At 55.4% G+C, this 18111-nt stretch overlaps 1 protein-coding gene across 4 annotated transcripts in view; it reads left to right on the forward strand.

The window, feature by feature from the left end:
• Positions 1 to 18111, forward strand: part of PARVB (parvin beta) — a 116565-nt gene that overhangs the window by 69247 nt on the left and 29207 nt on the right. For all 4 annotated transcript variants that reach the window (XM_061418809.1, XM_061418813.1, XM_061418810.1 and 1 more), the window contains exons 4-6: positions 8054 to 8156; positions 14704 to 14844; positions 16552 to 16667. In XM_061418809.1, the coding sequence (XP_061274793.1) occupies positions 8054 to 8156; positions 14704 to 14844; positions 16552 to 16667 (360 nt within the window). The remainder of the gene's footprint in view (positions 1 to 8053; positions 8157 to 14703; positions 14845 to 16551; positions 16668 to 18111) is intronic.

Here is an 18111-nt window from a genome sequence, read left to right on the forward strand (position 1 = left end):
GGCTGGTGGTCCAGCTGCGGAGACGGACGTGTCCAGGGACGAGTGAATATGTGACCTGGTGGTGTGAGCACTTGGGAGGAACCTAAAGCAAGAAGCGGGGTGGTTTCCTCTCCCTTCTGTTTTCGGTGGGGTGGTTGAGGGTGGGCGTTTGGGCGGAGACCTGCTGTTTGGTACCTAGGGTGGCAGCAAGTGCAGAGACCCCATTGGAAGCACGTGCGGGCAGGTATGAGGGCGAACGAGGGAGGCAGAATGGAGCTTCGACAGCAAGGACGAGGGTGATCAGAGGTGGGATCAGAGAGGTGGCAGAAGGTGAATCTGGGTTTGACTCTCAGTGGGTGGAGGTGTGGTGGGGCAGGAACCAGCGCCCTCTGGTGGCTGTGAGAGGACCAGCAAGCATCTGTGACCCACATGAGACAGAAGTCATGTTTGTAGCTTAAACACCTAGGACGGTGTCTAAGTGCTGAACACCTATGTGCTAGGTGCTGCTGGTTGTGCTGAGTAAATCAGAAAGGGGCTTCCGACACGCAGAGAGCTCCAGGGCTGGTGACAGTAACACTGGTGAGATCACCGAGGTTTATGACCCCTGCAGAGGCAGATGCTAACACCTGCATTCTAGACATTAGCTTCTTAATAACAGGTGTACTGAGGTAGAATTCCCGTACTGCACAATTCAGTGGTTGTTGGTGTCCTCCCAGAGTTGTTCAACCATCACCTCTATCAAGCGAGGACTTTTCATCACCCCCAGAAAGAAACCCCATATCCATCAGCACTCAGTCCTGAATCCCCCTTCCTGGCCACTGGCAACCACTTTGTCTCTGTAGAATTCTTCCGTCTCTGTAATTTTCATATTCTGGGTATTTCATTTAGGGGGAATCATACAATATGTGGCTTTTGTGTGTGGCCTCTTTGATTTGGCATCGTGTTTTTAAAGATGCATCTGTGTTGCAGCATGTGTCCGAACTCCATTCCTTTTTTATGGCTGAATAATATTCCATCATATGGATATATCATGGGCTTCCCTAGAGGCTCAGATGGTAAAGAATCTGCATGCAATGCAGGAGACCTGGTTTCAATCCCTTTGTAGGGAAGATCCCCTGGAGAAGGGCATGGCGACCCACTCCAGTATTCTTGCCTGGACAATCCCATGGACAGAGGAACCGGGTGGGTCCATAGAGTTGCAAAGAGTTGGACATCCTTTCTGGGTTGATTTCTGCATGTGGTATAAAGGAAGGGTTCAGTTTCATTCTTTCACATGTGGATATCCCGTTGTCCCGGCACCATTTGTTAAAAAGACCGTTCTCTCCCCATTGAATTGTCTCAGCCCACTCACGGATTATCAGTTGAATGTAATGTGAGGTTTATTTCTGGCTCCCATTTCTGTTTCACTGACCTCTGTGTCACGTTTTGGTATTCTAGCTTTGTAGGAAGATTTGAAATCAGGAAGTGTGAGTTCTCCAATTTTCTTCTTCTTTCTCAAGATTGTTTTGGCTTTGTGGGGTCTCTTGACTTTCCATTTGCATTTTAGGATTTGCTTGTCAGTTTTGGCAGAGAAGCCATCTGGATAGTGATTAATTTTTATAAATGGCATCTATTATTATTCTTTCTAATTACCGAATAATATACACTGCTGAAAACCTGGAAGATGTAAAAATCAAACAGAAGGCAGTGGCAATTGTTTAATTTGCATCCCTCCAGGCTTTTTTCTCTTGTGCATTCGGCTTTTTCCACACAAAATTTGGAATCGCTTCTGAGCTAGAAAATGTCTAGGAGCATGTTTGGACTGGCACCTTGGGAGAAACTTCTGGGAAGGAAATTGCCAGGTCACACAGCGCACAGGGGGTGGGAACTGATCTGTCTTCTTTTCAGTGAAGACTCTGAAGCCCCAGAGAGGTGAAGTGGCTGGCCCCAGGTCACACAGCAAACACCCCAGTGGAGCTGGGTCTCGAGCGCAGACCCCAGACGTCAGCAGCGCACTGTTTTTATAGGCAATACCGTTCCTGGTCGGTGAGGCTCGTGCTTGGCGTTGTGATAGTGGATTGCTGGTTGTATTCGTTTTCTATTGCTGTGTAAATTAATTTTTACCAATTCAGTGGCCCAAAGCAACATCTATTAGTTAGTTCATAGTTCTGAGGTCCAGGGATCAGTGTTGTTGGCCGGGTCCTCTGCTCAGGGCCTCCTGAGGCTGAAATCAGGGTGCCAGTCGCACTGAGTGCTTTACTGGAGGCTCTGGGGTGGCGGAAGTTGACTCTGCTCCTGCAGACACCCACCTCACTCTCCACTGTCACAGCCGGCATTCCCCTTCCTGGATCCCTCTATGGCTTCTGGATCTCTGACCTCTGGAACCAAAGTCAGAGGGCTCCCCTGATGAGGTCAGGCCCTTGGACAATCTCTGTTTCTTGAGGTCAGATGTCCCATAACAGCCTGATCACAGGGTACAGCCCCATCATTGCGCTGTCCGAGGGATCCTATGGGCCTGACCGTTGAGGTCTTAGGGGGCACTTTAAACTTCTGCCTACGAAATCTTTTGAATTGTTAGCCAAAAGTGATCAACCACCTTGGGAGCCTCATTAGCCGTCCCTGTTTACCTGGGCTTCCCAGTGGTAAAGAATCCACCTGCTATTGCAGGAGACCCAAGAGACGTGGGTTCGATCCCTGGGTTGGGAAGATCCCCTGGAGGAGGAAATGGCAACCCACTCCAGTATTCCTGCCTGGGAAACGCCATGGACTGTAGCCTGATGGGCTACAGTCCACAGGGTCGCAAAAGAGTTGGACACGGCTGAGTGACTGAGCAGGCACGCACACCTGGTATTTATAGCATCTGTCGGGCTTTGCTGGGTACTGTGGGGGGGCAGTTTGAGACAGCAGACGGGGGTCCCTGGCCCCAGGAGGCTCCCAGTCTCTCTGTGGCAGCTGTGAGGGCCCAAGGAAGGGCAAGGTGTTCGGGAGGAAGGGAAAGCTGCCCAGGCAGGGGGTCGGCAGGTGAGAAGCAGGGAGAACTGGGAGGGAATCCCTCTGACCGGAGTGAAGCCGGAAGGGGGGCTTCGGAGACCAAAAAGGGGGTTAGGATCCCAAAGCCTGCACTTTTATGCCTTAAATTTAAATCATATACTTTGCAAAAAATTACAAACCAATGAAATCTCATTAAGTGTCCGGAAAAGGCCCCATGGACTCATAGACACAAGAGTCTTGGGTTCGGGGGTCTGGACGCTGGGTATTCAGCCTCTGAGAGCCACCACTTGTGACCTGCCGGGTCTTGGGGTCTTGGGTTGGGGGAGAAGGTGCTGGGTCAACCTCCGAGAGCCACCACCGGTGACCTGCCGGGTCTCGGGTCTTAGGGGGAAAAGCGTGGTGTTTGGAATTGTGCCCCTGGTCCGGTGGCAGCGTGGCCAAGCTGTGGTTGTCTGGGACTCCAGCCCAGCGTGGAGGCTGTTTGGTGGCCTCTCCATGGGCTCCGGCCCCTCCTGACCTCCCTGCTGGGTCCACGCTGTGACAGCAGATCGCTCCTCCGTGGCCGGGATCTCACCACCCTGGATACCAGGCCTGCCTGCTCCCGCCCCCACAGGCACCCACTTTCTGTTCAGCCGTTTCCTATCCCACCCTTGAACACTGCTGCTTCCTCTGATCCCGGGGCCCTGTGACCCCTCAGGTCAGCCTTCTTCATGATGCCTGGTGCTCACCCTTCATCTCTGTCCCCCGGCTGGACCTGCACTCCTGGAGCGAGGAGGGGGCAAGTTGAGCCTCCTTTGGCCCACGGCCTGGCACAAGAAACGTCCTCAGTGCCGGCCCTTGAGCTGGTCCAACGTGACTGCTTGGCTCTGGTGCTGCTGTCGTTCAGTCGCTCAGTTGTGTCCGACTCTTTGCGAGCCCGTGGACCGCAGCACGCCAGGCTCCCCTGTCCTTCACCATCTCTGAGTGTTTGCTAGACTCACGTCCACTGAGTTGACGATGCCACCCTCTGCCCTCTCTAGCCCCAAACTCTGCCTAATTTTTTTCAGAGACTATTTTTTAGAACCATTTTCAATTTACAGAAAAATAGCAAAGATAGTGTAAGAGTTCCCGTATCTCCACACCCAATTTACGCCTGTTATTAACATCTTAGATCAACATGGTACATTTGTTGTGTTAATGAACCAGCATGAATACATCACTGTTGACTAACGCGCACCATTTATTCCAGTTTCCTTAGTGTGTAGCGGATATACTTTTCTGGTCCCGTCTAGGAACCCACGTGACGTTAGTCATCCTGCCTCCTGAGCTCCTCTGGGAGTGACAGTTTCTCAGGCTTGCCTTGTTTTTGATGACCATGTTGGTTTTGAGGAGGGCCGGGCAGGGGTTTTGTAGGGTATCTTCCTATTAGGTTTAGTCTGATGTTTTTCTCAGAGTCATGGGTTTGGGGCGGGAGACCACAGAGGTGAAGGTCCCTCATCTCATCCCACCAGGGTACATGTGACAACATGACTGACCCTGTAATGTTGACCTGGTCACCTGGCCGAGCTGTGCCTGTCAGGCTTCTCCACTGTATTCTGACGTGTGTGTGTGATTGCTCAGTCACCTCCAACCCTTTGCGACCCCATGGGCTGTAGCCTGCCCGGCTCCTCTGTCCATGGAATTCTCCAGGCAAGAATATTGGAGTGGGTTGCCATTTCCTGACCCAGGGATTGAACTCGCGTCTCTTGTGTCTCCTACATTGGCAGGTGGGCTCTTTACCTCTGTGCCACCCATGCTTCCCTGGTGGCTGAGATGGCAAAGAATTTGCCCGCAGTATGGGAGATCTGGGTTTGATCCCTGGGTCGGAAAGATCCTCTGAAGAAGGAAATAGCAACCCACTCCAGGACTCTTGCCTGGAGAATTCCATGGACAGAGGAGCCGGGCAGGCTACAGTCTGTGGGGTTGCAAAGATTTGGACACGACCGAATGACTAACACACTGTTCTGACTTATTTTTCTCCGTAACATCGATCACAACCCGACAGTGTGTGCATTTGTTTGTCTTGTAATGTCTGATTGAAAGGTAAGATCCTCAAGGATAGAGTCCTCACCTGATTTATTCCCAGAGCCTGGCACATAGAAGATGCTCAGTAAGTTAACTGACGGGCTTGGCCCGGCACACAGTGGGTGCTCAGCAGGTTGACTGACGGGCTCGGCCTGGCACACAGTGGGTGCTCAGCAGATTGACTGACTGGCACACAGTGGGTGCTCAGCAGGTTGACTGACGGGCTCAGCCCGGCACACAGTGGGTGCTCAGCAGGTTGACTGATGGGCTCGGCTCGGCACACAGTGGGTGCTCAGCAGGTTGACTGACCAGCACACAGTGGGTGCTCAGCAGGTTGACTGACCAGCACACAGTGGGTGCTCAGCAGGTTGACTGATGGACTCAGTGCCAGGCGGTGAGCACTGGGTGCTGGAGACAGAGCCACAGACAAGAGGTCATAGTTTCTGCCCTCATGGAGCTTCAAGTCCAGCAGGGAGATAGTTACAAATGAAGTTGTGTTCTCACTGCAAACATGAACAGGTTTGGGGAAAGGCCCTTGAGTGCAGTGAGAGCCGTGTTGGGGAATGTGGCCTGGGTGGGGTGTGTGGGGAGTGCTCAGAGGATGATCACGGAGCTTGAGACCTGATGGATGAGTGAGAGCTGGCCAGCCAGTGAGGGAGGCAGGAGGAGGTGCATTCAGGCTGCAAGGATTAGCGTGTGCAAAAGCCCGGGGCGAGAGGAGCTTGGGGATCTGAAGAGCACCAGCGAGGAGGCAGCATGCTTGGTCGGCGGGGCTGTGGCAATGGCCTAGGGAGGGGGTTGGGACGAAGGCGGTGGGAGAGGAGATGGTGAGGAGTGGATGCAGTCAGGAAGTGGGATGAAGGAATGAAGGGGTGGCATCCAGGCTCCTGAAGTTGGAGCACAGTATCCTGTTTGCTTCTCAGATAAGGAGGAGATTTGGGAGTCGGTGGGGGGAAGCAGCACGTTGAGTCAGAGATGCTCATGAAACACAGTAGCAGGAGGATGGGGCAGAGATGGGGCTGGACCTTTAGGGGGTTACTGGGACCGGGAGGGAAGCACTGGATGTCATGGGATGGCATGAGCTGGCCTTGGAAGAGAGTGGAGAGGAGCTGTCCAGGGCTATTTCCTTTGAAGATCCGGACGATGGGAAGGTGTCATGGGGACCCCCCAAACACACACACACACACACACACACACACACACACAAGCACACTGAGAAGGTGGTCAGAGAGGAGGCGGGAGCTGGGTGATGGGAGAAGGATGCTGGAGGCGGGGAGAGAAGGCCGCTGGGCGGGAACGTCCGGCTCCCAGCCTCCCAGGCCGGTGCTCCCTCCCTGAAGAAGGCGGACGGAGGAGGGCTGCAGCGTGGAGCCACCTCCCTCCCACCCCCCCTGCTGGGGTGGCTTTGGCAGAACCAGGATGCCACAGGGCTGCGCACCTCTTTCTTCCTCCCATCCTCCCTTTAATTTACTTTTACTTCTATTCTTCATGGGATTGTGTGTCTGATTTAATATTTCTGAGTTAGAGGGAAAATAGAACATACTCCACAGAAATTTGCTTCGTGGCCGGTTTTGCAGATGGCGTGGTATCAGAGGGTGACAGAGGACACTTTAGGCTGGATTTGTGTTCTTTCCGTTTCTCTCCGAGAGGACCAATCAGTGCCCATCTCCAGGAGGTCACTGGGACCAATTAGACAGTTTTATGGTTTTGCTCCACAGGGAAGCCGTGGACTACATACATTTTTGATCAAGTCTGTTCAGGGCATCGCTTTCATTTTGAGGAGAAGCGCCTTAAGCAGCGTAAGCCAAATGAGATTCTGTTCAGTGGGAAACCTGTGTCTCCATAGATATCTTCACAGTTGAAACTGTCTTCTTTTATGATATAAACTCTGTGAATTGAAGGCAAGCTTGTTGAGAAAAGGCTGGTCTAGAGAAATCAACACGTGTGTTCACGTAAAGCCTGCACGCCCGTGTTCGTTGTAGCTCGGCTGACACCAGGCCCAAAGGGGTGACAAGCCCATCACCTGGTGAATGAATCTGTAAAGTGTGTCTCTCTGAGCAACGGACTGTGACTCGGCCGTAAGAAGGAGCGAGGCCCCGGCATGTGCCACAACGTGGGTGAACCTTGAAAACATCATGCTAAGGGAGAGAAGAAGGAAATGGCAGCCCACCCCCGTGTTCTTGCCTGGAGAATCCCGTGGACAGAGGAGCCTGGTGGGCTGCTGTCCATGGGGTCATACAGAGTCAGACACAACTGAAGCGACTTAGCAGCAGCAGCAGCAAGGGAAAGAAGCCCGACACGAAAGATCACGTGCGATGCAGTTCCCATTCATATGAAGGATCCAGAACAGGCAGAACCCTCGAGAGAGCAGTTTTGTGGTTGCGAGGAGCTGGTCGGGGGTATGTGGAAGGAGGAGTGACTGCTGACGGTACGGGGTTTCCTTTGGATGGAACTGTCCTTCAGAGGGCGATGTGCCCGTTGTACAACTTTGTGAGTCTACTGACAACCGCCGAGTCGCACATTTTAACAGGGTGCGTTGTGTGGAATGTGGCTTCTATCTCAGGAAAGCCTTAGAAAAGTAGTGTGCCCCGGGAGGCGGTTCTCAGAGCCGTGAGCAGCGGCCACTCGGGATCCCCTGCTCTTTGTAGCTTTAGGTCCGTGTGGTTTTGACGTGGATATTAAGGGCAGGACTGGTGTGGACGTTTTATGGCTCGCTGGCCTGCCTCGGGCCGTGTGTGTTACTGATGGTTCCTCATTTGCTCCCCTCGCCTCCCATGCTGTGGTGAATACCATCATCTCCTTCGGCTGAGTTTTCGCACACACCCAAGTCCCCCTCTGGGAGGCAGCCAGTTTCCCTCCAGTGCCACCTTCCGCCTGGCCTCCTGTGAATCCCGCGGGACCCCCGGCAGCCTGGTGGGGGTGGGGGGTGCAGCGAGCAGCTGGCCTCTCCCCTTGGACTCGCCCGGCGCCTGACCTGGGGGCGTCTCCCCCTCTGCACGCGGTCTAGTCACTGCCTGGCCCTCCAGGCACCAGCGAGGCCGTAACGCCTGTCCCCCCGCAGGTCCTCATCGACTGGATCAACGACGTGCTGGTGGAGGAGAGGATCATCGTGAAGCAGCTGGAGGAGGACCTGTACGACGGGCAGGTGCTGCAGAAGCTGCTGGGTGAGTCCCCGGGAGGGGCGGCCCCGGAGCTGGACCACGCCATGCTCTATGTGGTGACATCGGTCACTTGTCCATAAGCTGTGGGCCTGAGCCCTCAGCTCCCAGGTGGCGTCCCTGGGCCTTCAGCTTCGATTGGGCTCCAGGTCCCCTCTCTTGGGTCCCAGTGAGGGTGGCCTGGAAGACTCAGTGTTCTCTTGTCCATTGGGATTCGCCTCCTAGTGGTCCATCGCAGCCCTGGTGTCCACTGGGACTCACCTCCTAATGGTCCACCCCAGCCCTGGTGTCCACTGGGACTCACCTCCTAATGGTCCACCCCAGCCCTGGTGTCCACTGGGACTCACCTCCTAATGGTCCATCGCAGCCCTGGTGTCCACTGGGACTCACCTCCTAATGGTCCATCCCAGCCCTGGTGTCCACTGGGACTCACCTCCTAATGGTCCATCGCAGCCCTGGTGTCCACTGGGACTCACCTCCTAATGGTCCATCCCAGCCCTGGTGTCCACTGGGACTCACCTCCTAATGGTCCACCCCAGCCCTGGTGGGGTGCAGACCTGCTCACTCTCCTTGCCCCTTAATGACCCCACAGACATGTGCTGTCCTGTGCAGGGGTCTCCCCACAAACCACCTGAAGGGTCACTCCTTCCAGGCGGGACCAGCACTGGGGTGGGGTCACGTTTTGCTCCGCAGGGATGTGCTGGGGGCAGGGGGGTCTGAATCAGGGACCTGGGATTTAGGGGGTGCTTTTGGTGTGGGAGATCCTGAGGGAAAGAAGACTGATGGGGAGGGGACTGCCCCTGGACCTGCAGGATGCCCGGGATGACCTCTGCAGCTGCCCGGGTCGTGGACTCGGCTCAGCCTCTGTGTCCTTCCTCAAGCCCGGCCCCTGCGGGCTGGTTTGCACACTCTGCACAGCAGTGCTTACAGACAATGTGATTTGCGGTGGGGGGGGGAGGCCTGAGAGGCCGTGGGGACCGTGTCACGTACCCGGCTCTGAAGACGTGATGTCCTTGTTCGGTCAGTCCTTGGAAAGCGTGTGAGGAAGGAGAAGGTGTGTCTCTTCTGGTTGTTCCTCCATTTGCTGAATGAACACCTTTTCACCCGCAGGGTGGTGGGTGTGGAGACTCAGTGGTGATAAGAGAGGAAGGTCCCCATGCCCCCACCACCGATGCCTGTTCTGCCAGAGGGGAGAGAGAGAACTGTTGTGAACACAAATTGATGCTCTAAGACACAAATTGACGGTCTAAGACAATGCCTGTGACGTCCCTGGAAGTCCACTCATTAGGGCTCCGTGTTTCCACTGCAGGCTGTGTGGGTTCCATCCCTGGTCTGGGAACTAAGATCCCACCAGCCGCATGGTGTGGCCACAACAGAGAGAGAGTGCCAAGCACTATGGAGAGAATCAGAGAGGTTTCCAAGGGGCGGAGCTGGGTGGGCTGCAAAGGCTGGGCGGTCTGGGGCAGCCCCCAGGGGAGCTGACCTCCCAGCCGACTTCTGCACCAGTTGGCATGGAAAGAACCTTCCAGACCCGGACTCTGAAGAGAGGAGGAGTCTGTAGTGTTTAAAGAGCAGCGGAAGGAGGCTGCAGGAGGCGGCACTGGACAGACCACGTGCCCTGGTGGACAGAGGCTTTTATTACACACGGCAGGAAGCCCCCTGAGGATGTGGGCAGGGCCGTGCTGAGATCGCAGTTTGTGCTTTAAAAGGTCGCTTAGGCTTCTGAATGCAGAACGGCAGGGAGGGGTCAGGAGGGGAAGATGGGGGAGTCAGTCAGAGCACTGTCACGGTGCCCCGGGCATTGGTTGGGGTGGTTCGGTGTGGGGTGGAAGTAGAGGATATTTTGGAGGTTAAAGCTGCCAGAGACATGAACACTGATGGCCAGGATTGTGGCCTGAGCAACCGGTGAATGAGACAGCCCTCAGGAGTAGCGAGGGGGGTGGGGATGGGGAGACCGGTGTGCCATCTGCCAGGGCTGAGATGCCCATCCTACCCAGGCCAACCGCAGGGAGAGAGTGGAGGCGGGCACGGCTGAGATGGTTAATACCATGGGACCAGGTGCCCCCACTCGCAGGGAGTGTCCAGATTCAGTGTTTGGCTGAACGCCCTGGACCAAGGATTAAGCCTCTGTTTGGCTAAGCAGAGAGCGCACCTCTTAGAATGAACTTCTTTGATGTATGAGCAAATCTGAATCATTGTCAAGATTGTTTAGTCACTGTCACCATTTGATTATTAAAAATGGTGGTTGGAGCTTTGTTGCTTCAAGCTGATCGTCGGTACAGCAGTTCTCAGTGCGTCGCGTGCTTGATTGCTCTCGAGGCCATTGAAATGGACATCTGTGATGATAGACGCTTACTTTCAGCAGAGGACAGAGGAGGGCGTGGGTCTTGGGCTGACCCTGTCCACCACAGCTGGTGGTGAAGCTGCCCAGGGTCATCAGCCTCCTTCCTTCCTTCTCTATGTAAAGACCTAGCTTCCCCCGACTCCTGGACTTGAAGACTTAGCTGTTGGTGATGATGCTGCTTTATTGAAATAGTCCTTTGAACCTCTGCTTTATTCACCGCCCAAAGAAGATACTTTCTAATATTTTCAGAAGCAAACATAAAAGTGTGGTGCTCACTCACTCTTCTGTTTCTGATTCCTCTTGCATGCATCACCCAGCCACTTGACAAAATTGTGTCCCTAAGCCTTAGATCTAACGATATGATCCTGGGAGTCTGGCTCTCAAGGTGCCTCCGCATCTCAGCCGTAGATGCCGGGAAAGGATGCCAGCACCCTCTCTGGAGTAGGGCCACAGCCGCATCTGAGGAGGTAACTCGTAGGAAGTCCTTGTCTGCTTCAGGCACACCCTTTGGGTCCCCTCTTCTGTTGGTCTCAGCAAATGCGAGACTTGCTCCAAAGGGGCTGTGATGTCCGTGAGTCCTGCTGCATCCGTTTTGTTATCTGTAATGTATAACAAGAGGTCGGCATTGGCTCAGGCAGCCTTTTTATTCCCGAGGAGCTGCAGCTCCATCCTGTTTCACTATCTTGCATAAGTGCTCCTTGATAAGGCAGTTCTGAAATCTCCTGTGTGTCAAGTGGTTTGACACACCACTTTGTTTGAAGAAGAGAACAATGGAGGAGACTATCCAGATATTAACGGAACTTCACAAGGTCTTGCCGGGTCATGTTAATGATGCTGTTGTGCTGATGAGGTGCGGCAGTAACCAACGGGATCACTGACCCTGGGGCCCAGGGCTGCCAGCAGTGACACTGATGGAGGCACTGAGGTCTTTGCTTTCCAAAGACAGAAAGCTAAAACTTGACCTTGGCTGAATGTCAAGGCCAAAACCTGATTTCTGGGCTTGGTAAAGAATCCGCCTGCAATGTGAGAGACGTGGGGTCCATCCCTGGGTCAGGAAGATCTCCTGGAGAAGGGATAGGCTACCCACTCCAGGATTCTTGGGCTTCCCTTGTGGCTCAGCTGGTAAAGAATCCGCCTGCAATGAGGGACACCTGGGTTCTATCCCTGGGTTGGGAAGATCCCCTGGAGAAGGGAAAGGCTACCCACTGCAGTGTTCTGACCTGGAGAATTTCATGGACTGTATAACCCGTGAAATCACAAAGAGTGGGACAAGACTGAGCGACTTTCATTCACTCTGTAGAGAGAAGAGGTCTGGGGACAGAGCCCTGGGGCGGGGTGGGGTGTCTGTGGTCAGAGGAAGCACCAGGACAGGATTCTGAAAGGTCCAGCCAGGAGTGGGGAGGAGCCAGGGGGAGGGAGATGAGGACAGACAGCAGACCCAGCTGTGGGTCACCACTAGGCCCCCGAATGCATCCCTCTCCCTAAGAGTGGATTCTGGGAGCAGCTGCCAGACCCTCTGCCAGGGCAGGTTCCAGGGGGTGACACTCCTGCATGGGCAGTGTTGTCCGGGGGGACCACCCATGGGCGGTGAGGGGCCCCCGGGCTGGCTGCCGTCCTGCTCGGACTCAGGCTCTCTCCTCTCCTGGAGGAAAGGCAGGAGCCTCCTCCTGTAATAAGTATCCAGAGCCCCGTATTCGCCCATGTTTTTCTGCCCCCTCAAGAGCCCACCCCATCTTCCTCTGGCTCTTCCCAGGCTCTGGAGAGAGGGGTCCTGGCCACGCCAAAGCCCTGAGCCGCTCCTGCAAGCCCCATCAGTGGGCAGATGGATGCGGGTGATACGGGCCGCCAAGGACCTCTTCTGTCCCACAAGGGGGAGTTTCCTGAGACGTGGCTTCAGGCAGCATCAGCCTCAACCAACTGCCTTGTTTTCTGTTATCAACTGAGCTGTGTCCCTCCTGAAGTCATAAGACCTCAGAATGGGACTGTATTTGGAGACAGCATCTTTGTAGTTAAAGTGAGGTCACTGGGGTGGGCCCTAAACCCTTCAGACTGGTGTCCTTTTAAGAAGAGGAGATGAGGATGCATATACACACAGAGGGAAGGCCAGGTGAGGATGTCTGCAAGCCGACATCCTTGAGAAGCCTCAGAGGAGACTGACTTTGTTGACACCTTGATCTTGGACTTCTAGCCTCCGGGACAGTGTGGAAGCAATCTCTACATTTAAGTCACCCATCCCGTGGTGCTTTGTGATGGCAGCTCTAGCGGGCTCCTGCCCTTTCCTTCCCTTCTCCATCGACGACCTCTCCTCCCCTGGGACGTTCCGTCTGCAGGTTTGGCTGGAAGGGACCGCAGAGACGTGCCCGGCTCCCCGTCTCTCCCCGGTGGGCGAGGCTCTCTGCAGCCCTGCTTCCTTCCCCAGGGGCCTCTGCTCCCTCCTGTCCCTGGCTGTTGAGCGCCTGGGGACCTTGGAGGGTCATATGGACAACCTGGAGGAGAAAACAGCAACCCACTCCAGTATTCTTGCTGGGAAAATCCCGTGGACAGAGGACCCTGGCGGGCTACAGCCTGGCAGAGTCCATGGGGGTCACAGAGAGTCAGACTGACAGAGCAAGTGAGCACGCATGTAGACAGACAGCGGTGGGTTGTTCAGCTCAGACCTATTAGATACAGATGGGGGGAGATGAAAATGCGTAAACGAGAGTCACTTCCGTCCTCTGTTGAGCTGCTTTGTCTTGCCTCCGGCACAGCCTGCCCTACACAAGCCGATGCCCTTCAGCTGTGGCTGACCCCCCCATGACCCCCCCATTAGAGCCCTCTCTGGTCTGTGCTGCCTCCGGCTCTAGGACAGCACCTGGACATGGCAGGTGCTCAGTAACTGTTCTATAAATGAATGAATGAATAAGTGAAGGCGTGTCCTGAGCCCAGCAGGTATTGCCGTGTCATCACAGGATCCTGAAGGGGGCTATTAAACTGCTTCTTCTTGCGCCGGTTGAGGGAGGGGAGGATGTGGGGAGACTGTGTTGAAGTAGTAGGGGCCTCCAGAGAAGACACCTTAAACAGAACCTTGCTGGGGACCACTCGCCAAACAGAAGCCCTGCCTGTGCCTGGCCTGGACGTGACGGCCTTTGCACCTCCCTCACAGCAGTGCCACCGCCCTAGGCACCTCCGTGCCCGAGGCTCGTAGCACGTCAGGCTCTGTGCCCAGCACTTTCTCATCACCGTCCGGGTTCCTGATCTCATTATGTCCTGTGATGTCCTGTCTGTTGCTTTGCATAGGCGACCTATCGGGGAACCCCCGAGTCTGGGAATGAGTGAATGAGGAGCCCTTCTCGCCTGCCCCTCAACAGGAGTGCAGTGAGGGGTCCCTCTGGCCCCACCCAGGAGGGGAATGAAGGCTCGAAGCCCGAGGCTTAGTGAAAGTGAAAGTCGCTCAGTCGTGTCCGACTCTTTGTGACCCCATGGACTATACATTCCATGGAATTCTCCAGGCCAGAATACTGGAGTGGGGAGCGTTTCCCTTCTCCAGGGGATCTTCCCAACGCAGACAAGAGACCCGGGTCTCCCGCATTGCAGGCAGATTCTTTACCAGCTGAGCCACCAGGGAAGTCCGAGTCTTACTCTCCGTAAACGAATCTGGAGCAGACATGACCGTGTTTGTCAGCTCCTCCTGACTGCTCCCTCTTGGTGAGAAAAGAGTCGCAGGGACCTGAATATCTCATAATCCTTCTCGCCGTGGTGTCCGAGCACTAGAAAAAGAACAATGGCGGGCATGCAAGGTGCAAGGAGGCAGGGGCCACATCTGAGGCCTTCCTGTGTTCTCATCAAAGTCCTCCTCCCCCCGGAGCCCGCTGGCCCAGCCTCCTCACCTCCGGGCCGGACCCTGCAGGTCACCTCCTCGCCTCCCCAGCTGCACCTTGAATCATCCTGTCCATTCTCTGTGCATAGGATGTTCCCAGGTGGGACACCCACGCTTGAATCCTTGACCTCCCCGCCCCTCCTTTTCCTGCTGGCACAGTTTTCTAAGAAACAGCGGTGACTTGCAAGTTGAGAGTTCCATGGCTCAGCATCCTGGTGGGCCTCACGGCCGGGGGTGATCCGATCCACTCTGCCATGCTGGGGGTGGGGAGACCTCATGGCAGCCGGTTGACTAGGCGGCCCTGAGTCCCTCCAGCTTTTCCTGACACTCTGTCCTTGTCCTTCTCGTTGCAGAAAAGCTGGCAGACTGCAAGCTGAACGTGGCCGAGGTGACCCAGTCGGAAATCGGACAGAAGCAGAAGCTGCAGACGGTGCTAGAGGCGGTGCAGGAGCTGCTGCGGCCCCACAGCCGGCCGCTCCAGTGGACCGTGGACTGTAAGCGGCCGGCGGGTCGGGGACAGGGAGCTGGGGGGCCTGGCCGTTGAGCTACCCGCCTAGTCATTCATCTGCGGGTCCACCCGGGTCACCTTCTGGGTCTGAGAGAGGCAGCCAGGAGTGGAGGAAGGCAATGGTCCCGGGGGCCCATCCATAAGGGGCGAAGTCACACCTGCAATGCTCTGATGTCCCTGGGCTTTAGAGTGGAGAGGGGTTGTTTCTGGTTGGTCAAGGGAGACTTCCAGAGCCAGGGCGGGGGTTTGGGTTATAAGACAGAAGCTTGAGGGGTTCTTCCACCCCACATATCCGTGGCGCCAACACCCAGTGAGCTGTACTACTGGTGACTCGCCGAGGCAGGACCTTGGGAGGGGTTCAGTCTGGTCCCTAGAATACGTCACCGAGCATGCTGCTTTAAGAATACGTGCATCGTAGTATTTCTGGCCGGAACATAAACCCGGAGGAGTGGAGCATTGACCATGAGAGGCTGGAAAAGGGCTTGACCCAGCTGCACACCGCCCAGCCTTACCCCCAGGGCGGGGCTGCCAGGGCGCGGCTTAGACACTCTCCCTGCCGTGTGGGGTCCCTGCGCTTGGGTGAGACCAAGACTGCAGTCCGGTTCTCCCAGCTTCTCCGCATGGAGACCCAGGACAGACCCGCCTCCTGGGTTGTGAGGCTGGGGGAGGAAATCAGTGAAGCCTGGCACAGGGCGAGTGATAACCACGCCTTGGCCCACATCCTGCAGAAGAACTGGTGGGGCTGGGTTGGCAGCCAGGGCCCCAGGCAGGGCTGGAGTCAACGTCCGACACCCCCAAGCTCCGTTTGCCCTGCTTGGCGTCCCCTGTTGGAGACGGTTGGTGGCATAGAGGAAGGACTGTTAAGCACCCAGATAAGAATGCGCGTGGCTGGGGCGGGTTAGCGGCCAGGTGACCTGTTTCTCCTGAACCTCTGTCTCCTCCTGTGCCCATTGTACGTTCCTGCCCACGCGCTCTCTTTCCCCACCACCCGGTTCCCTCCTTCTACGAACAGCGTGCCTTTGAACGCGGTTGCATAAGTCACCTGAGGCCAACAGGAAAGAAAACAATGAGAAGCCAGAACTGAATGAAGCAAATTCGCACAGGCTGCTTCTCAGCTCGCTCCACGGTTCCGCGGCCTGTGGTTCCGCCTGTGGTTTTCCTGAGCTCTCATTTGCATTCAGCATCTCCATTGCCTTCTCTCCCCTTTTCCTTTTTAAAAATCGAAGGATAGTTGATTCCCAGTGTTGGCTTAGTTTCAGGTGTTTGGCAGAGGGATGCAGTTACCCATACACATCTTTTCAGATTCTGTTTCCTTATGCGGGCTCGGTTACTTCAGTCGTGTGTGACTCTTTGCCTCCCCATGAACTATAGCCCCCCCTCCCCGGGCTCTTCTCTCCATGGGATTCTCCAGGCAAGAATGGTGGAGTGGGTTGCCATACGCTCCTCCAGGGGATCTTCCCGACCCAGGAATCGGACTCTCGTCTCTTGACTCTCCTGCACTGCAAGCGGATTCCTTACCCACTGAGCCGTCTGGGAAGCCCCCTTTTCTCCTTACAGGCTCTTGCAAAATATTGAGTATAGTTCCCTGTGCTTTGCAGCGGGCCCTTTGGGGTTGGTTTCACTGGCTTTGGGACGTGGGCCTGGGGTTCCTGTCTTGTGATCTAAACGGTCCCCTTCTTGCCTCCCCTGCCAGCGATCCACGGGAAGAATCTAGTGGCTATCCTGCACCTCCTCGTGGCCCTGGCCATGCACTTCCGGGCCCCGATTCACCTCCCGGAACACGTCTCCGTGCAAGTGGTGGTCGTGCGGGTGAGTATCGTCAGCCTGGCAGCCCGCTTGCCCACGGCTCCTCCCCAGAGGGTCCGAGACGCACTCCTCCTCATTCCTCTTCTGGTTCGCCTGCTTTTTGTTCTTTTTCCCCTAAGAGGCTACCTTCTATTTTTTGTCTTTTTTTTTCCTCTTGACAAAATGCATGCCTTGCCCTGGCTTCAAGGTAAATGATGGAGCAGGAACAATGGCATTGATTTCAAGAGAGGCAGATTCAAAGGCTTGAGTGCGTGGAGGTTTAATTTCCACGTTTTTGAAAAGAGCATTCATTTCTGTGCAAAGCCAAGTAGCTGGAATTCAGGCCTCTTGAATGAGCTTATTACTCAGTGGAGAGGGCTGAGACCAGAGGAATGAAATAGATACTCTGGTACCCCAATCAAAGCCTCTCTGTGTTCGCTGCCAATTACATCCATCATCCCCCATCATCTCTTTTTGAGGGTCATTTCGCTTGCTTCATTTGGAAAAATGTAATGGGGCATCAGGGTGTGCCTGATTGGAGTTGGACCTTCCGTGTCGATTTCCTCTGAATTTAAGGGCATAGACCCTGCCTTGGCTTTGTGTGTGCAGTCTCGTCCAGCAAACATGTATTAAGCACCTACTGTGTCCTGGGCCGTCGCCCTGGTGTGGGGGACGCTGGAGGAGAGCAGGCTGGGGTCTTCAAGGGTCAGCTGCTTCTGCCAGAGCACTGAGGTTACGCTTGGAACCTGATGTCTCTCGTGGAGATGTCCAGCGCCACACTCCCTTCTGGTTTTTAAACTTATCAGTCTCATGGTCTCTGCGGTCTGCAAGGCTCTGGCTGATCCTGTGTTTTTCGAAGCCGTCTGACCCCTCCATCACCCCCGCAGCCTGGCCCAGACCTGATGGGCAGGAATGCCCCTTGGGGCCCCAGGCGAGGCTTACCTGCTGCTCTGCCGTGTCTGCTTCCCCAAGGGAAGCGTTTGCGGTCAGAGGTGGTGATGGGCAGGGGCCCATGCCTGTCCCCTCATCTTGGATGCTCACCCGGGGCACTCGGCCGGGAAAGGCTTCCCGAGGACACATGAGAACGTGGTTCCCAAACCCACGTACGTCAGACTCCGGGCTCCACGAACTCTCTGCGCTCAGTAACCAGGATATTTCCTTTCAGGCCCGCACTTTTGTCCAAGAAAATCTTTGGGGTTTGCAGAATGTGTTACTGGCCCAGGCAGGCACTTGCTGGCACTTTCTTCCTTGACCAAGGTCACGGGAGGATTCTCTGGGCCATGGCCAGAGAGAAATGAAGCGGGTGGGGAGGCCCCGGGGACTGGCCCGCCTCAGGCCTTAGAGCTGCCCCTGGCCTGTCCCTCCACGCCCGGTTATCCAGTCGAGATGGGGAGATGGGAGAAGCGTGGCAGTTCATGGAGGGAAGGAGTGAGGGAAGGCTGCGTTTGCACCTGGAAACATGGCCTTG

This window comes from Bos javanicus, chromosome 5, assembly GCF_032452875.1.
Source record: "Bos javanicus breed banteng chromosome 5, ARS-OSU_banteng_1.0, whole genome shotgun sequence".
Taxonomy (NCBI): domain Eukaryota; kingdom Metazoa; phylum Chordata; class Mammalia; order Artiodactyla; family Bovidae; genus Bos; species Bos javanicus.